Raw genomic sequence first — 19,206 nt, forward strand, 5'->3', positions numbered from 1 at the left:
AGATGTTGCTTTTTTTTTTAAGGCTGTTGTCTTGATGAAACTAACTAAGATAACATTATCGTCTGGTGCAAGCAGCAAGATTCCAAATCCTTAAAACGCGGACAAAGCATAATCTCGCTGCAAAACATAATCCTTGACAGTGGTCGCATATGAACATGTTTCATTTCATGTGGCACAAAAAAACGGACATATCTTTTCCTTTTGATTCTCACGTCACTGATGTTTTCCTTTTAATTCTTCTATTAATTTTTGTTTATTGATGACAAGGGTATCATTTACTTGTATTTTGAAATTCAAGTAAATTTAAAAATAATAAAATCATAAAAAATACATGTACAGGTAATAATTAATATAAATAGAAGATACGGAACGTAAACTTAAAATGTAAAAAATATTTAAACTTATAAATATGTATAATTAAAAAAAATGTGACATAGGATTCTCCAAAAGGTTATATGAATGCCTGAAAAGTATCACTGTTTTTTGTATCTCCTCCAAAAACCCAAGTCCTGAAATAGACATAAAATGATGTATAGGAGAAAATACTGACAGCTCTGGTGTCGGTGGCAACGAACATGAGGTTGAAGGCAATAATGAACTCCAAAGCAAAAGCTTGGCCATATCCTCCGGAAGGAACGGTGACTCCACCACGCATGAAAGGGTGATAAACCCCCTTGAGAGCAAATCCGGCGCATATATATTTAGATGCCAAAACTTGTGCACCAATATACATGGGCACATGCTTCCAAGGGAAGTGCTTTAATGCAGCTAAGGGAATGGTGATAGCAGGGTTGAGATGAGCAGCGGAGATGTGGCCGGTGGCGAAAGATGACAATCATGACGGCGAGGCCAGTGGTGGCAGCACATCCAATAAGGGTCTCAGAGCCATTTGTCTTTTGGTTGACAATGGCAGCGGCAGTGCCTGTGAACATGAGAATGAAGGTCCCTATGAACTCAGCTCCAACCTTTCTTGCAAGAGGGACCCCTGGTGGAGGAGGTGGCAGTGCCAATGAGCATGACACCGCCGGTAAACCTCCATCTTCTAAGCTCCATTCCTCCACACTGAAACACCTACAACTCTTCAGGAGGGACTTCTTGCAATTCCTATTATTATTATTAATGAAGCCACCAAAAAGTAGGTGTTGAGGGTATTTCCTCGTTGTTGTCCATATATATCCCTAGTTCTCCCTCAAAGAAATTAATATTATCAGAGGGACTCTATCTAGCTATTGTTTGCGTTTTTGTGAATAGTGATGAGAGGTAGTACCAAGTGGTATATATGCATAGTAGATCAGGTGTAGTGGTTGGTTGACTTGTTACAGAATCACAGAGGAAGCAAACTAGTGGATGCAATGAAACTACAAGGCATCACATTAATTAACGGATCGGTGGTGGGACATTGCGGGCGGGGGAGACTTCAATTCAATATGGAACTTGGAAAAGACCCTTTAAACTTTACCCGTCAATCAATAATGGGTCACAGTTCGTGGCCTTTTATAATACATAAGTTTGCCTTTCAAAACAAATAAATTTCCCCATCTAATTCATTGTTTTCCAATTTTTCCCTTTCTTTCTTGCCCGGCCCATCTTTCTCTTTTGAGAGAATTTTTTTTGGAGAAATTTTAATTTGATGCCGGACCATCATGGCCCCCTCATATCTTACATAATCAAGTTATATTAATTCTTTTTTAATCAACTAAAAAACTCGGTTGTGTTACTAAGATTAATTTGTACTATGATCACATGATAATTTCGAATTATGTAATTTTTTTTATGATTTTGGAAATCAATGTTTATGTTATTGTCGAGTTATGGGTAACCTGAGTTCTCCCTTTTCCTATCCTGGGTGTATTCTTCATGATTGGTGTGATCTCCAAGCTTTGGCAAGATGCGAGGTACCCGTAAAAGAGAGACTTTGATGTTCAATAAAGATCTTAGGTGTTGATCTAATATTGAATGATAACTTATATCTTTCTTCTGATGTTCCGCTGTTTATAGTCATAGCAGTTACTGACTTGGTAACTATCGAACTATCGCCCACTGTAGTTGTGATCGGTCATGTGTAAGAATTAAGTCGGTCAATCCGAGTAACTGATGGATCTCCTACGATACAGTTTATATATAGTTTTTTTCCTGATATATATATATATATATATATATATATATATATATATATATATATATATATATATATATATATATATATATATATATATATATATATATATATATTCATGTGATATATATTGTCAAATTTATTACTATTAATTTTTTCTTTCCCAAATTAAAAAGTGTGATTGTATCATTTTCATGTCAAATTGACTAAAATCATAAATATGAATTGATTATTGATATATATATATATATATTCATGTGACATATATTGTCAAATTTATTACTATTAATTTTTTCTTTCGCAAATTAAAAAGTATGACTTTGTATTATTTTCATGTCAAATGGACTAAAATCATAAATATCAATAGTTGTGAACAATTTAATTTTTTTTCTTAATTTTCCATATCCTTCACCTATCTAGCTTTGTAGTAATTACCAAATTATTCCTAAAAAATTAACATGCATCTTAATTTTTCGGCAACCAATGAAGGTGATCAAAGTATAACATTGTTTTTATCAGTTGATCAAATTATAACATTTAGGTGTATTAGGATGAGTGTTTTGTGTTGTTATCTAATTAAAATTAGAGTCTCCTTTTTTTCCTCGTGTTTTTTGGTTAAGTTTTCAAGACACAGTTGAACTCAATTCAATTTGGTATTATTAGAGTGTCCTCTAACTTGTATATCAAACGTTGGCATTAAATTTTAGGTGAAACTTTAATTATAATTGAAAAATAACACAAATTTGTCTCGGAAGAAACTGTATATGATACAAAAAATAATATTTTACTTTAAAACATTTACGTTGTGGTGTAAAATAATAATAAATTTTAATGAGCTAATTTCTTTAAAAAATGGAATTTGTATATAATATAATATTTTACGTTGTTGTATATAATATATAAAATAATATAATATAATTTGTCTTAATTAAGAAAATGTATAATTTGTAAAGGATAAATTTAGTATTTAAAGAAAATGGTTCCACTTCTCTCACAAATCTTATACTAACAATTGTTTTTTTAGCGTATGTGTAAAGGATATATCTTATATGTCCATATCAGACATTTGATAAATGTTACACATTTTCATGAAAACTTTATACTTTTAATTTGAATTACATTCGGTGAGAATTCTCCTTAAGATAAAAGCAAAGTAATAGAGGGTTCTAGTAGCAATTATGAAATGCTATCAGCAAAACAGAGAAGAATACGACCCAAAACAAACGAGCTTTGTGGGCAGCATGCTATCTTAGCATTACATTACATGGAGATCATTGTTGTGTTACTGCTCAAGAATCAGCATAATGATTAATGAAATTTATGTCTCAAGTCTGAAACTAAATGTTGTCAAAGTGAAACATCAAATCATATAGGGATAGAAAGAAGACCCTATAATAAGCTTGAGTAGGGTAGGGGACACCAATTCTTTCAGTGATTTCATTCCAATATTTGTGGTTCTCTTCCGTCTTCATTTCGAATCTCAGAATGAGTTATCTGTTGTTATCATCACGAAATGCCTCTCAGGCTCACATTACAGTAATTTGTCATTTCATAAGTTGAAATTTCACTCTGGAATTTACTTATCAAAATGATGGTTGAGAGACTTTAACTGCAACTTATTTGGCTAACATTGATAACAGAATTAACTAATAAAGTAAGAATAGAATAGGAAGGAAAGAGATATGGACTATTATTAATTATTTAATGGACTAAATTTAGGTTCACTGTCTGCATTTTAGTATTGCTCTCCATCAGAATTAGAGTTACCTTAAAAACTTATATTGACTTTTAATGCAAACTTTATTAAGTATATTATTTAGATAAAACTCTAATTCTGATAGAAGAACAACGTTAAAATCACTTCAGAAAAATTTTATTCTTATTTAATTAAATCGGTACCTTCTCAGTATCTTCCACAACACAACCATAAGAATTTGGACACCACTACTAGAGAATATCGTATAATATGTGTTTGGGACAACTAAACTGTAGTAAAGTACTCACTTTATACTTGAACAAAAACATTTTGGCCGGGATTGCTTTAAAAGTAGGTGAATGGAATGGAAGGGCCCCTCTCAAAAATGAAGGGGACTTCAACTTCAAAGAGAATGCATGCATTACAATGTTGAAAGGTGGGACTCCAAACAAAAATTAAATTGAAAGGGTCAAAAATGAGTTGCCATTTTGTATCATTTTGTCCTCCATTTTATCCACTCTACATCAATCGGTCAACTTAATTACTTCAAATATAGAATTCTGCCTGCACACGTTATGTACCATGTTGTTTTAATGTGCACCTTTCCTTTTCTTCTTTTCCTTCTGTCGCTGGCTTCAATAATGCATTCCCTTTAATTTTAGCTAATTATGCTATGAATCAAAAAGCAGATTTGACGCCTATACGTAGGAAAAAAAATTGTAGATTCTGCAGGCGCAATTGATAAGTAAACAAGAGATAGTTTGATGACACAACATAATGCATGCTCATTATTCTAAACCACAATTTCTTAAAATGATATTTCAATGATCATGTTTGCAGTGCTAATAAAGTTAAGCCGGAAAGAAACCCTTCACATTTCATTACACCATATATGTCAAAATGGCCCGCATAGAGCACTTAATTATAATCTCAGTTTTTTGGTCTTCAAGGAAATCTCAATGCCATTCCCTACTAATTATGAGTTTTACAGTGTGCCAAAAAAGTACTGACATTTGATTGGTTGGAGCCAGGTGTTAGGAAGATTGAAAGTTTAACCCCACACCATTGGCAACCATATGAATCAATAACTAGCATTAGTGGTTCAAGAGCCTGAAACTGAATGATATACGAATTCTAATTTAGGCTAACTAGCCATGTAAATCTTCTATAGCAGGAAATCTGCTCCTTAATTTCTAGTAACAACTTATTTATTGTTCCTCTGGCCAGGAACTCCAATAACTATTACAAAGTGTAAATAGTTCGAATTATTCAGCTCTGACAGGTTAGTCTCTAACTCAATTCTCGGCGGGCAGTGGCAGATACTCCAAGCACAAAAAAATAGGAAAGAGTTCATGAGTCCCAAGAGAATGAAAGAATAATTGATTAAACATTCTTAGTCAAAGTCTTTCTAAAATTTACAATAAGCAGGGATCATTGGTCAAGTCCATTCATTATCTTGTGTTTATTTTTTATTGTCACTCAAATTCAAAGGGAAGTTTTTCCTCCTTCTCAATCCTCTATTTTTTTTTTATCAGTAAGTTTTAGTTGTTAGTGGGAGTATTCGAACATGTGACTTCTCTCCTTCCCTTCTCTCTTCAATCATCTGTATTTGGGGAAAGAAATTGAAGATTCCTATTAAAGCAGAAGATCACCGCATCTGTATTGGGGAAAATTAATGGTTAGGAAAAGGCAGCGAAAGAGAAGGGTTAGCAAATGAATGGCGATGCAGAAGTGGAGAATTGGTTTTGTTGGTAGGCCATCTTACTTGATTTATAATGGCAAGAAAAGACAAAAAGATTAGAGCTAATGGGTTGTTGGATATAAGCCTTCCCTGGGTGTGTACTAATACAAGGTTTCTCCACTAATCACAAAAAAGAGAATGGCGATCGAATAAAGCTGCTATTAATTGGTTGTTTGATTTCTGGTCTTTAGAGAAAGATTCTACTAAAATAATGCACTCTTTCGTATTCAAATTGAAATAATTTAAATATGCACATATTCGAACTACGCATGGCAATGGGCGGGTCAGGGTTAGGTTTTGCTTACCCCCACTCCCAACTTTCCATATCCCCGCCCCTGTCCCTGTTCTCGAAACCCAACAGTGTAAATCTACTCTCCATCCTCGCCCTAGACAGGATCAGATTTTCCTGCTATCGACATGCTTGTAAAATTCTATAAAAAAATATAATTGGTTAGGAATTTATTTCTGCACGACTTTACCGTTGAGATTTGCAAAATAATATCTTTGGAGGGAGAAAGATGCATCGCACGGAAACAGTACAAAATGAAGACTTCAATCTCTTCTCTTTCTTTCTAACGTTTGGGAACTCTATCAGAGCAATTAGAGAAAAAAATTGAGGAATCTCAAGAAATTGTTAAAGATACCGCTATCGCTTTTGAAAGACACGTGAGTTCGTTTAGATATAAGGGATGAGTTATTCACAATTAGATATTAGTGAGAATATGTGTAAGGATTCTTAGAGTATAAATTGAAATGAGTTTTGGAGTGTTTATGCATTTTTTATTTTATCCTTATAATTATAACTGCGAATTATATATGAATTATATATGTTTGTTGAACCAATTGACGTCTCAATGAGAAATTATTGTAAAATTAATGTGTCCTTGTGTTGAGTGTGAACCCTTAAAAAAATTGAGTTTTTTTTATTAACGTGTATTATATTCTAAATAATATTATTTTTAATGAATTATTATCTTATTCTATATTTTTGCACGACGACGATCAACATATTGTGTGTATATATTTATTGTAATACTAAAATAATAAATTAAATAAAGTTGTAAGGTTAATGCCTAGTGTTAATTTCTTTTAATGTAACATTAAATTAATTGTTATAAAAACTCTTTTTATTAAAAATAATGTAGCTTGATTTACTATATATATATATATATATATATATATATGTTTTGTGTCATGCAAATATAATTATTGTGTGATGTGTATATGAGTTATGAGATGTTAAATTGTGGGAATGATATTTGGTTGCAAATAAGTGTGTATTTAGCACTTATGTGACAATAATTATGTTATGAACGGTAAATTATACAATAACCCAACTAGTGTTGATACTGAGAAAAGTGTTGATGATCAGTGTTAAAGAGGAAGTGTAAGTTTCCTATTTAGAAACCAGTGTTAAATTGTAGAGCAATGTGTTAAACGTGTTTAAAACACGAGTGTAAGGTCATGAGTATTATATAATTCATGAGCAGTGTTTATAAATGGAATATGTGATGAATTGTGGAATAACATATTGCTTTGAGATTATAGTATTGTTATTGAGATCGAGTATAAGTGCAAAGTTGAACATGTGTTAATTTGTGAGATACATGTAAACATGTGATGGTGAATTGTGACACTATGAGATGTGAAATTGTGAATGAGTTTTGGTTGTGTGAATAAGCGTGTGGTTAACACTTAATGTGACATTACTTGTGTTGTAAGCTGTGAATTATACAATAACCCGACCAGTGTTAAAGAAAAAGTGTAAGTTTCTTATTTAGGAACCAATGTTAAAGAGAAATGTAGGTTTCCTATTTAGGAACTGGTGTTAAAGAGAAAATGTAGGTTTTCTATTCAGGAACCAGTGTTAAATTGTAGCGCAATTGTGTTAAACGTGTGTAAAACACGAGTGTGAGGTCGTGGGTATTGTATAATTCATTAGCAGTGTTTGCATGCAAAAAAAATTTAGGGGTTGGACCTGAATCAGGAGGGAGAGACCCTGACAGACTCTTCAGAGTATAGGCCTTGGGGGTCGCCCGATTTGAGTGCTCCTCTAAGCCTGTGCCAATTCCACATGGTTGAAGCATTCTCGCAAAACAGCGTGACCCTGACTGGTCTCCCTATGATTTTACTTAGTGAGAGTGACCTGATATACCCATTGTGTGGTGTTTCTTGTTATGTATTTCTAAGCGTCATAGGGTGGTTTTTCACTGATATGGTACCACATTGCATATAGGTTTAAGTCTTAGCATAACTGTCGCATAACGCTTGCTAATTGTTTATTATGAAATTGATGTGTTATTATGTCTTGATCGAAGTATGTGATTCTTGTGTAATGTGATGGATGATTGAAAAGTGTAATTGATGATTGAAAAAGTGAATTTTGAATGACAAAGTGGTAGAATTACGTGAGTTATATTTAAGCGAGTTGTATCTCATTTATATGATGTGTGTATTGTTTCTATATTAGTTAGGAATGTGATAATTCACTCCCTGTGTGTTGTTTGTCTTTGGATCTTGTGATGATCTTGAACTTTGTGTTCGGGGAAGCACATGACTAGGTGAATTACTTTAAGGAATCTTGGGACGTCGGGACACAATGCTCTGGTAAGATGTGACATTGGGGCATAAGTTCTATATTAATTGCATTTTATTTTACCTCATTTATTTAACAAAATATATTTTTATAAATTTTGACGACCTTGTTTTGAGCCCAATATATTTTTAATAAGTTTTATTTGGTAATAGTGAAGTGAATGTAAACATTTTACCCATGTAAATTTGTTTACCAATATTTTCATATATTTTATTTATTTATATATATGTCGGAGTAGAGAGTGTCATACCCGACTTTTCAAAGATGAGAAAAAGTGATGTATTTTGGATATTAATATACAAATAGATGTATTTTGGGCAAATAGGAGAGAGAGAAAGTATATTGCCGGAAAAAGAACCATCATATTGTTTAGATTGTACATGACAACATAAAATTCAATCAAATAATTTTATGTTTAATGTGTTATATATAAGTAATGATATTTTTTTAAACTAATGATTAACGAGACAGATTCAAGTCGGATATTAATAATTTTATTCTTGATCTTAAATCCAATTTTAATTATCGAGAAAAATATGAACCCGACTCTAACCCCGTTAACTCAAGTTTTTCCCATCAAAATCGGATTGGGGGACCGTGCGGACTCGGACTCCATTGTAATACCTAATTCGAACTTGATAGCCAACGCTTTATCTAAATAAATATGCATCACACATTATTATCTCCTATGTTTTGTTTAATGTAGCTCTAGTCTAGTAGTCTTTGCCATGCCTGAAAGTGTAACGACGTGGAATTGGACACTACCTTAAGTTGCTCCGAACATATCATTATTTTTATTTTATCTCATTACTTTCATCATATTTTATGAATCAGATTTTTAGGATATATATTATAAAATTTTCTTTAGATAGTTAGACTGATTTAAGAAACTCTATCATTGAAGAGAGATGAATTAACACTCAATAAGAAAGCAATAAAAGACAATATTTAAGGGATATTTTTTCATATTTATTAGAAGATAATAAAAAAATATTCTCAAACATAACCAATACATACATATTATTAGTGTTTCTTCATCTTAATATTTTCATGTAAAGGGATGGAAATCTTACATTCTCATATGAATGTTTAAAAAAAATTAATCACTTTTTTTTATTGAACCTTATTTATTTATTTATTTATTTGAGATTTTTATTTTTAAATTATTTTAAATTTAAAAACATTCCCATAAATTAAAAGTACGTGCCAAACATTTTTTATGAAAATAACATTTCCAATAATCACATTCACAAAAATATTATTTCCTAAAATATAATGAAATCCTTAAAACATACTCTCCTTAGATTAAAACACAACTCCATATCCCAAAGGTTCACATAGAAAATCTTGGTACATGGTAATTGTCATATATCCAACCGTTCAAAATTCAAATAAATAAAAGTTTTGGTGACTTCCTGTCGGTCTGTTTTTTTTTTAATTTAATTATATTTTCTGATTTATTTTTTCAATGCATAATATTTTTCTATTTTTTATTTCACTGTCATTAGATTTTAAAAAATCATTCATTAAGCCATACAAAACCTTCCTAAAAAAAGACAAAGTCATATAGAACCTTAATATATATTTCTCCTTTAATTTCTTCAAGATATAAGGTGAGACATAATAGGAACTACCTTTTAGGTAAATTTTAACCCTCTCCACTTACATTAACTTGACAAGCTTGTTAAATTATGTCCTTTAATAAAAAAGACATTCGTGCAAGTTTGGATAGAGTATGATACTTATATATATATATATATATATATATATATATATATATATATATATATATATATATATATATATTTCTTATTAAAAAGAACTCTCTTATATCCAAAGTTACATAAATAATAACATAAATCATTTTAGAGACTAAATTGGTGGATATTTAATTTCAATGATTACTTAAACAATTTTATTAACTTAAGAATTATTCAAGAGTGCGTAATTGTTTGAAGACCATATGAGTAGTTTAATCTAAAATGAGATTAACCCACGAACTCAGGAACCAACCTATTTAGTCGCGTAAAACTTTTAAAGAAAAATTAAACCCAGTGCAACTCCTGCAGCAAAATATACATCTAATGACAGTTGACTGAGTTGAGATGAAAGCTGGGACAGATCGATAGAGGGACGAGTAGGGACTTGATTATTTCTATTCTTAGAATTTTTATCTATATACATATATTTTAAAATTAATTAGTATAAAATTAATTTTGTATGTTATTATTATAATAATAATTAGTATAAAATTATGTAAAATTAATTATATTTGTTATTTTATTATAATAATTAAAGTGAAAAGTAATATAAAATTCTGTAAAATTAATTGTGTGTTTATTTTTATTATAATAACAATCAAGGTTATCATTATTTAATATAAAAAATCATTTTCTATTTTATGTGTAAAAATAGTAATTTTTAAAATTAAACATTTAAACAATTATAAAAAAATTTCAACCCCTTTATAAAGTTTATGAATCCGTCATTGGATCCAAGTGAGTTACAGTATTTTTTTATTTTTTAGAAAATGATAGCTTAACTAACTTATAAGTTACAGTATAATGCTCGACTTATTATGCTTTTTTCTTTAAAAAATGAGAAAGTTCCTATTTACACCCCTTTTCATTGTTCACACTTCTAGATTTTCTTAGACTTATTGGAACACATAAACTACTCTCACGTTCATCCTTAGCCTCCTCTCCCTATACCCTCCCCCTTCTTTCTGTGACCTTCATATAAAAAAAAACTTGATGAAGGCCAATTATAAAGGCCCAATTGTTCTTTTTTATATATAAAACACTATATAAATGAGGTGCAAAACTGCTGCAATGGGAGACGATAATAGTGTCTACCAAAATTAAAATTACTATTGATCCCTACAAAACTTTTTCCATATTTTGTTAAAAAAAAGACTCATCCATATTTAACTATGATTAAAAAATATTTAAAATTATATATATGATTAGTGTATTTTTTTTTTTGAGAGTGTAAACATTTATTTTATTCACGTTAAATAATAGGATTTCATTACTTCTATAAAATTGTTTGAAAAACTAAAGTGAGATTTAAACATATTTATAAACATTAAAATCATATTTTGTCCAAAAATCAATTTACGAATAAATTAGGAAAACTAAAATTCATATAAAAAAACCCAAGTTTTTATTTTTATTTATTTTAAAAAAGAAAAACCAAAACGAAGAGGGACATTTCGGACTTTTCAATTTTAATTGTTAGGGTTTATGTTTTGTCATATAAATTTCCAATTTTTTTCTGCGTTTTTCATATCAGAAGCTCAGACCTAGGGATTTCGGCCGTTTGCTCCCCAAAAAGGTCTTCCCTTTCTCTCTCATTCACTCACTCTGTCACGTATGCTTGCGAAGATAAAGATGAAAACTTTTCTTTTAAGTTTGAAAATGCCACATCTCTTTGTGTTGGCACAATGTCTGATTTGTTTTGTTATTTTTGTTTTTGCAGGAAAGAAGCAGATTCTGTCCTTTGAAATCAACAAGAAAAGATGTCAGGGTATGCCACACGACCTATTCAAAATCATGTTACTGTTACCTGAGAATGGTTCCTTCAGGACGAAAATTGTGATATATATATATATATATATACACACACACACACACACACACACTAATTGTAATGCCTGTTTGTGGGTATGCGCTGCCTCTAGGTTAGATTTTGGTGGGTTCAAGTTTCGATTTTAACATATTGATGGCTCAAAGTTGAAATGGTTTTATTGAATTACCGGCATCTTGTTGTTTCAATGCATTATAATTGGTTTTAAAGTTGAGCCCTGATGGAGTCTTTGTTCCTATTTTCCTCTTCGTGATTTATTCCGCCCATGTTTCTTTGTGTTGAAGATGTATGAAGTATCTTCTGTAATCTATTATAATTCCTGGCAGTGTTGGCATTTTTGTTGCTCTATTTATAATAGGAATTGTTTTTTAAAATTTTCAAATGGATTAGATATACATGTAAGGACTGCTTATGAAAGCACTGCTAATCAATTTAAATTGATTAATCAGAGAATTGAATATGATAGCATTGGTTATAGTTAGAAGAGATTAAGAAAAGCAACATAAACTAATAATTTGTATTAGTGTGGAAATCATGTAGAAGCTGCTGGTAAGAATTGTCAACATTATCCTACGTGTGTGTATTGGGCCACTCCTGTTTTCGAGTAGCTTTTCCTTGACGAGTTTAGGATTTTTGTAGAAGTTACTCCTGACTGTTCCGAATGCTTTAATTATGCAGTGAAGAGGTAGCTGTTGCAGTTGAGGTACCTGCTACTTCAATTCCAGGTGAGCCAATGGACATCATGACTGCTCTACAGCTTGTGCTGAGAAAATCTCTGGCCTATGGTGGTCTTGCACGAGGTCTTCATGAAGGTGCCAAGGTGATCGAGAAGCATGCTGCACAGCTCTGTGTTCTAGCAGAAGATTGTGACCAACCTGATTATGTGAAACTGGTGAAGGCTCTTTGTGCAGAGCACAATGTTAGTCTTTTGACAGTTCCAAGTGCAAAGACCCTTGGAGAATGGGCTGGTGTAAGTACCTTGGGGACTCTTAAGCCATGTTACTTAAATTCTTTGTTCCATCAATTTACTCACAATTCCCAAATGATTGTGTGTTTGAATACGGATGAACAAATGGGATCTTGTTGCTTGATTTTGTTGTATTAAAATATATTAAATATTTTTTCTTGCAGTTGTGTAAGATTGATTCAGAGGGAAAGGCTCGGAAGGTAACTGGTTGCTCATGTGTGGTTGTCAAGGTATGACTTGATTGACTTGGTATTTTAAATGGAAATATTGGAGTGTTTTGGCATGCTAAGTATTTGCATTTTGCAGGATTTCGGGGAGGAACATGAAGCATATAATGTTGTTCTGCAGCATGTGAAAGCCAACTGAGGAGTTGCTGCAGCATGCCTAGATTTGTGGGTTTTAGTTTGAAGTTATTGTATGAGTCTATTTTTGCCTCTATCATAGGGATATTGATGGTTTAGTACAATTATACCCGTTCTCATTGTTGCTGAGTGAATGCTTTTTTAATTACTATTGGTTTTCTGTGTTTTTAAGACTGACCTGTTGAGTTATTAATTGCTTACACTTCATGATAGTACTGAATGTGTTAATACGTAATGCGACTACTAATTACTATGTACTTGGCTGTTATATTCAAGATCGTGATAGACCACTCCCAATGGAGCATTTTATCTAAACTTCTGCTGCTTCATTCGTCTCACCATCTATTGCCATTCAATTTCCATTGTAAAAGGGACGTGATAGATTTGGAGTTTAGTCCAATTGGACCTTTTTAGAAGCTTAAGACCCTTCCAAACTCCCAAATACTGCTTCGCTCGAACCATCTGTCTCTTGGTTTGTTTATCAAGTACTATGTTTTTTGAGCCTATCAACGAACTTGTAGTTCAATCGGTTTTAAAATCTTGACACGGGCTCAATCCTTCACAATAACACATTTTACCCGTACGGTGTTTCTGGCGAGTCAACTTTTACCTTAGTCTCTAAAATTTATTCATTTTACATAAAAAAAAAAGATGCAACTCCTGCTAATCCTATTGGTCAACCCTTTATCCATGGTAGGAATGTATCGTATTTCATCACCGCAAGTAGCCAATATTCATTTAATAATTTTTTTATTTTTAAGTTGAAGTATAAGAGAAAAACTAATGAGATCATGTACTTCCTTGACCTTATCTTCAATACCCTATTGTTAAAATATTTTCACATATTATAATAATGTTTAAAACTATTTACCGAAGAAGGGTTTAATCCATAGTTCATACCCGGTTTGTTGGAAAATCGGGTATTTCTTGAATTACAAAGAGGTGTAATGAGTTTCATGTGCATAGGAATTCCTTTGTGCAGCATCATGGACGGGGGTTGACTTCATTTGGGTAGATTGGTGGAAGTTTATATGGTCGTGATAAATGTTTAGTCTTTCAATAAAGACTAATTGATTATAGAATCAAATTATAAAGCAGTTTTATATTATTATATAATTATAAATTATTATTTAAATTATTTTAAGATAATTAGTTTAAAAGTGAATTGTAATTTGATGATGATGTAAAATCTTTTATAGTGGTAGTATATCTCTTTTTCTCTTCAACAAAATAATGTTTTGGTGAAATAAATAAGTTTGTTTCAAAATATAAAAATGACTTCATTTGGGAGTAAATGACTTTGTTTATAGCATTTTTTTTTTTTTGAAATATTGCTGTTTCATGTAAGGTTTGAATCAAGCTCATTGTTACGAATAATTTAATCTTCTCTTAATTCGGAGGACTTTTGAGTATTTTAAACATCTAAACAAGTAAAAAAATAACATTTAGCGCCGAGTTTCATTCTTCTCTTTCCATTCGTTATATTTTCTTAATGATTCCTTTAATTCCCTAATTATTAATTAGCAAGCCCAATAAACGTGTTACACTGTTAAGTGTCAATGCCAGCCAGTCCATTGCATCTTGCATATGAATATTGTACAATTATAGTGCGTCTTTGAAACTACCTACTAATTTACGTTCAACCAAACACGTTAATAAATACTACTAGCGTCTTGAACGTCGCGGATGCAAATTTTGTTATAAAATATAAATATTTATATAGCTATTTTATTGTTAATCCATCTTTTTATTTTCAAAATAAAGTAACTTATTATAAATTTTTATATTTAGAAAAAAATGCATTGACCAATAAAAGGTAATATTTACCATTTCATAAATAGAATTTTTTTTTATAAAATAAAAAGAAAGGAGTATATTTTTGCTATGTTGTTGCAACTAAAATTTGAGCACATTGTATACTTATTAAATTAACACAAATTAAAATTTTATTTTCACAACATTGGAACTTTAATATTTTATAAAATGATGATGAAACAATAATAGTCCATTTTAAATTAGTATTATATTTGTTCAACTTGTTTATTTTTAATAAACTTTGATGTATTTATTTTTTACTAAAATTGAATTTTTTATTTAAAGAATGAAAATTAGAAAATACAAATGAGCACAGCAGTTATATAAGACCGGCATTTAGGGATGGTTGTTGATTACTTATGAGAGTCAAAACTCTAATGGCCTAAGAAAAATAAGAAATCACTCACCAACTTTTCTTGTCCTGAAAAATCAAAGTGGGCTTTCCATTCGCGTGAGGATTGTAATTGAATCTCTTCCCTCACCAACCCAAGACAACACTGTAGTTTGTAGGTCTTTCCCAATTCCCACCACACCGAAATATAAGAGAATAAATAAATGAAATGTTCAAATAAAATATGTCTCCAATCTTCGAAGACATGATTTCGAAGTATACATGTTCGTCCTCTTGTCCAAAAGTGTAGTAAACAAATGTGAAACATATTTAAAGGCAAATGTGAGAGATCATGTGATAAGGTGGTGTAAAAGTTAGTTATCTTTTCTCTTATAAATACTATTTTCTCCGTCCCATTTATTTAGTCGTTTAAAATTAATGCATATAGAATAAAAAATATTTAATGAAAACAAAAAATATTATATTTAGTGAATGCTAAATAAAATTATATTTAAAAAAATATAAGTTAAGTTTAAAAATTCAAAAACAACAATTATTTTTAAAAAAAATACAAGATTAAAACACCAAACAACTAAAGATTTGGGATAGAGGGAATAAATAAATAAAGTTTTATTAAATTGTAGGTATACTCATGAAGATAAAAATAAACACAATTTCACTCTTTTTTTTATACCAAATTAAGCTTAATTATATTTAGGCTTAAATATTTTTTTTAAAATTTGATGTCTTTTTTTTAATTTTCGTTCTTGTATTTTTTTTTTAATTCTTGTAAAATATATTTTTTTATTTTTCATCCTTAAAGTGTTTTAGATAATATATATTTTTATTATTCAAAAAATGTTTTTTACTATTTAAAGTGTTATCTAAAATAATTTAATAATAAAAAACAAAATAAATACATGTTATTAGGAATAAAACAAAAATGAAAAAAAGTTAAACTATAGTCCTTATATTTATCTTAGCCTATCAAAAACTAATTTATACGGGGTCAAGTAGGCATGGAAAACAAAAATAAAAATGTTAATTAATTTAAAAACAAAATTTATGAGCATGTAAAAGCGAATAAAAAAAACATATGGGAAGAAGTAAAAGAAATAATTAGAGTATTTGCATGTGTTAAGTGATATGTTGTGGGTTAGGTTAGGTGAGTGGGGTTGGCTATAAAAGGTACTCCCACACAGCATATTTCCGTCAGCATTAGCATCCATCTCTGATCTCACTCACCATTCACCAACCTGCTTCTCTGTTCTCTTCTTTCCCTTCCCAAGAAGAAGAAGAAGAAGATGCCTTCTTCAGAATCATCAACAGGCTTCTCCGAAACCATTTGTGTGACCGGCGCTGGTGGCTTCATCGCCTCTTGGATGGTCAAACTCCTCTTGGAGAAAGGCTACACTGTCCGAGGAACCCTCAGAAACCCAGGCATGCCTATCTATTTAAGTTATATGACGTGTAGCGGGGACATGCATGCATGAATTTTATTATTTTGGTTTGGTTTTCAGATGATCCCAAGAACGGGCACTTAAAAGAGTTTGAAGGAGCTTCCCAGAGACTAACTCTGCATAAGGTTGACCTCCTTCATCTTGACTCCGTTAGATCTGTTATTAACGGCTGTCATGGTGTCTTTCACACTGCTTCTCCCGTCACCGATAACCCCGTGAGTCTCTCTTTATTTTCTATGAAAAAAGCATATATAGTAGAATATAGTTTGCAAATTTGATTTAGTTAAATGGATTTGTTTTAATGACGCAGGAAGAAATGGTGGAGCCTGCGGTGAATGGAGCTAAGAATGTGATCATAGCAGCTGCAGAGGCTAAAGTTAGACGCGTGGTGTTCACCTCATCCATTGGTGCCGTTTACATGGACCCCAAAAGGAGCATCGATTTGGTGGTTGACGAGTCCTGTTGGAGTGATTTAGAATTTTGCAAGAACACCAAGGTTCCATTTTAATATATAATAATTTTCTAACATAAAGTTTGAGTAAGTTATTATAAGTGCGTGTATGTTTGATATTGATTGCAGAATTGGTATTGCTATGGGAAGGCTGTGGCTGAAGAAGCGGCATGGGACACAGCAAAAGAGAAAGGGGTGGACATGGTTGTAGTGAACCCAGTTTTGGTACTTGGACCATTACTGCAACCCAGCATAAATGCTAGTACAATTCACATCCTCAAGTACCTCACTGGCTCTGCTAAGACCTATGCAAATGCCACACAGGCGTATGTTCATGTTAGGGACGTGGCATTGGCCCACATACTTGTTTATGAGAAGCCTTCTGCCTCTGGTAGATACATATGTGCCGAAAGCTCTCTCCACCGTGGAGAATTAGTTGAAATTCTCGCCAAGTATTTCCCCGACTACCCAGTTCCCACCAAGTAAGTCTTTTTTCTTCTCTCAATGCCCATAGGACATGATTTTAATTTCTTTTATTGTCAACTATTCTGTTTTTCGGCACATCTTGACCAGATTGTGTAAGAATTTTCTCTTTAAATGGATTTTGTGTTATTTCCTAATCTATAGATACACCAGCAGTCAGTGATGTTATGTACAACCTACAACTTTTATATTTTGCCATTCTCGCTCGAAAATGATATATTAATTATTTATTTGTTTGCCCCCAAAATTGCGGTTTGGGTCTGTATGACTATGATCTCAGGCTCTCGTTTGGCCCGTTAGGTAAAAGGTTAAATCCCATGCCAAATTGCCAATGCCACCATACCTTTCTACCAAACTTCTAGCTATTGGAAAATCCGTCTCTCTTTTTTTTTAACATTTTAATGAATAGTAAATGACAATTTTGATTATTAAAAAATGTTATGATTTTTATTGAACTTCAAAATCCAATGATATCAGATATGTGTTAACACCAGGAATGCCCGGGTGGTCACACCCTCGTTATTTTCTTCTGGCAAGTGATAAAAACAATTGATGAAAGCGTACATTTTCTTGATTTGAGATGTATAGTAAAGTAAAAATATGAGAATATTAAACATCATTTTGGAGAAGGAGTAGGTATACCAACTTTTCTCGTAAAAAAAAAATAATAATAATTGTTTATGTGGTCGCCCACTTATACATGACTAAAAAAATTTCAATGATTTTAGTTATAAAAACGAGTGGAGCTTAGGAGTCCTTACCAACCCCAATGTCCTTGTCACTTGTCAGAGTGTAACCCCTGATAGATCTCATCTTTAATCTTTTACCTACCTCTTCCATTTACATTTACATATGGCCTGCTAAATAATTATTACTACATCAAGATGTGTAGTTATAGAATTTATTGAAGAATAGCTAACGTAAACTGCTTAATTTGGTCATTTGTATAGTGACATAAGTATTTCAACACGTGCAGGTGTTCAGATGAAAAGAATCCGAGAGCAAAACCCTACACTTTTTCAAATCAAAAACTGAAAGATTTGGGATTGGAATTCACCCCAGTGAGTCAGTGTTTATATGAAGCCGTCAAGAACCTGCAGGAGAAAGGGCACCTTCCTGTTCCTGCAAGGCAGCAGGAAGATTCAACTACTGTGAAACCTTAAACGAGCTATCCCTTTTTATCTAATTTGTCAACAAACAAGAAGCTGCAGCTTTTGGCAATCTGGGCTCATCTTATATTATTATAGAGAATCCTACATTAGAAGATTTCTGTATTTGGATTTCGTAAAAAAAAAAAAGACATCGACCAAATTGTTGCCATGTATGAACTTGATAATATTAGTGGAATTTATTCCTCTTGTTGAGTTGAATTATTCTGCTCCTCAAGCTCTTTTATCTATCTTAAAAGAAATTGTATTCTTTAATATTTTTTTAAATAATATTATGCCATGCAATCCCAAGATGGGAGAGAAGAGTAGTTGCTGGGACAAAATTTAACCTCCAAAAACTCGAAAGAAAGACTGAAAGAAAGTAGACAGTTTAGGCTAATAACGAATGTGGAATGTGATAAATTAGCTGACTTTTCAACATGAGTGACCTT

General features: G+C 31.7%; 2 protein-coding genes and 1 pseudogene across 2 annotated transcripts; 2 read left to right on the forward strand and 1 right to left on the reverse strand.

The window, feature by feature from the left end:
- Window positions 1-434: 434 nt before the first annotated feature.
- LOC100813111 (aquaporin NIP6-1-like) lies at window positions 435-1,285 on the reverse strand (annotated as a pseudogene).
- Window positions 1,286-11,464: 10,179 nt separating this feature from the next.
- Window positions 11,465-13,214, forward strand: LOC100499723 (uncharacterized). Its single transcript, NM_001248189.2, has 5 exons — window positions 11,465-11,485; window positions 11,630-11,677; window positions 12,416-12,707; window positions 12,869-12,934; window positions 13,011-13,214. Exons 2-5 carry the CDS (start codon window positions 11,670-11,672, stop codon window positions 13,068-13,070), a joined length of 426 nt encoding a protein of 141 aa, NP_001235118.1. The 5' UTR covers window positions 11,465-11,485; window positions 11,630-11,669; the 3' UTR covers window positions 13,071-13,214.
- Window positions 13,215-16,423: 3,209 nt separating this feature from the next.
- On the forward strand, window positions 16,424-19,009 carry CCR (cinnamoyl-CoA reductase). Its single transcript, NM_001367057.1, has 5 exons — window positions 16,424-16,652; window positions 16,733-16,887; window positions 16,983-17,168; window positions 17,253-17,605; window positions 18,583-19,009. Exons 1-5 carry the CDS (start codon window positions 16,517-16,519, stop codon window positions 18,767-18,769), a joined length of 1,017 nt encoding a protein of 338 aa, NP_001353986.1. The 5' UTR covers window positions 16,424-16,516; the 3' UTR covers window positions 18,770-19,009.
- Window positions 19,010-19,206: the final 197 nt, after the last annotated feature.

This window comes from Glycine max, chromosome 13 (assembly GCF_000004515.6).
Source record: "Glycine max cultivar Williams 82 chromosome 13, Glycine_max_v4.0, whole genome shotgun sequence".
Taxonomy (NCBI): domain Eukaryota; kingdom Viridiplantae; phylum Streptophyta; class Magnoliopsida; order Fabales; family Fabaceae; genus Glycine; species Glycine max.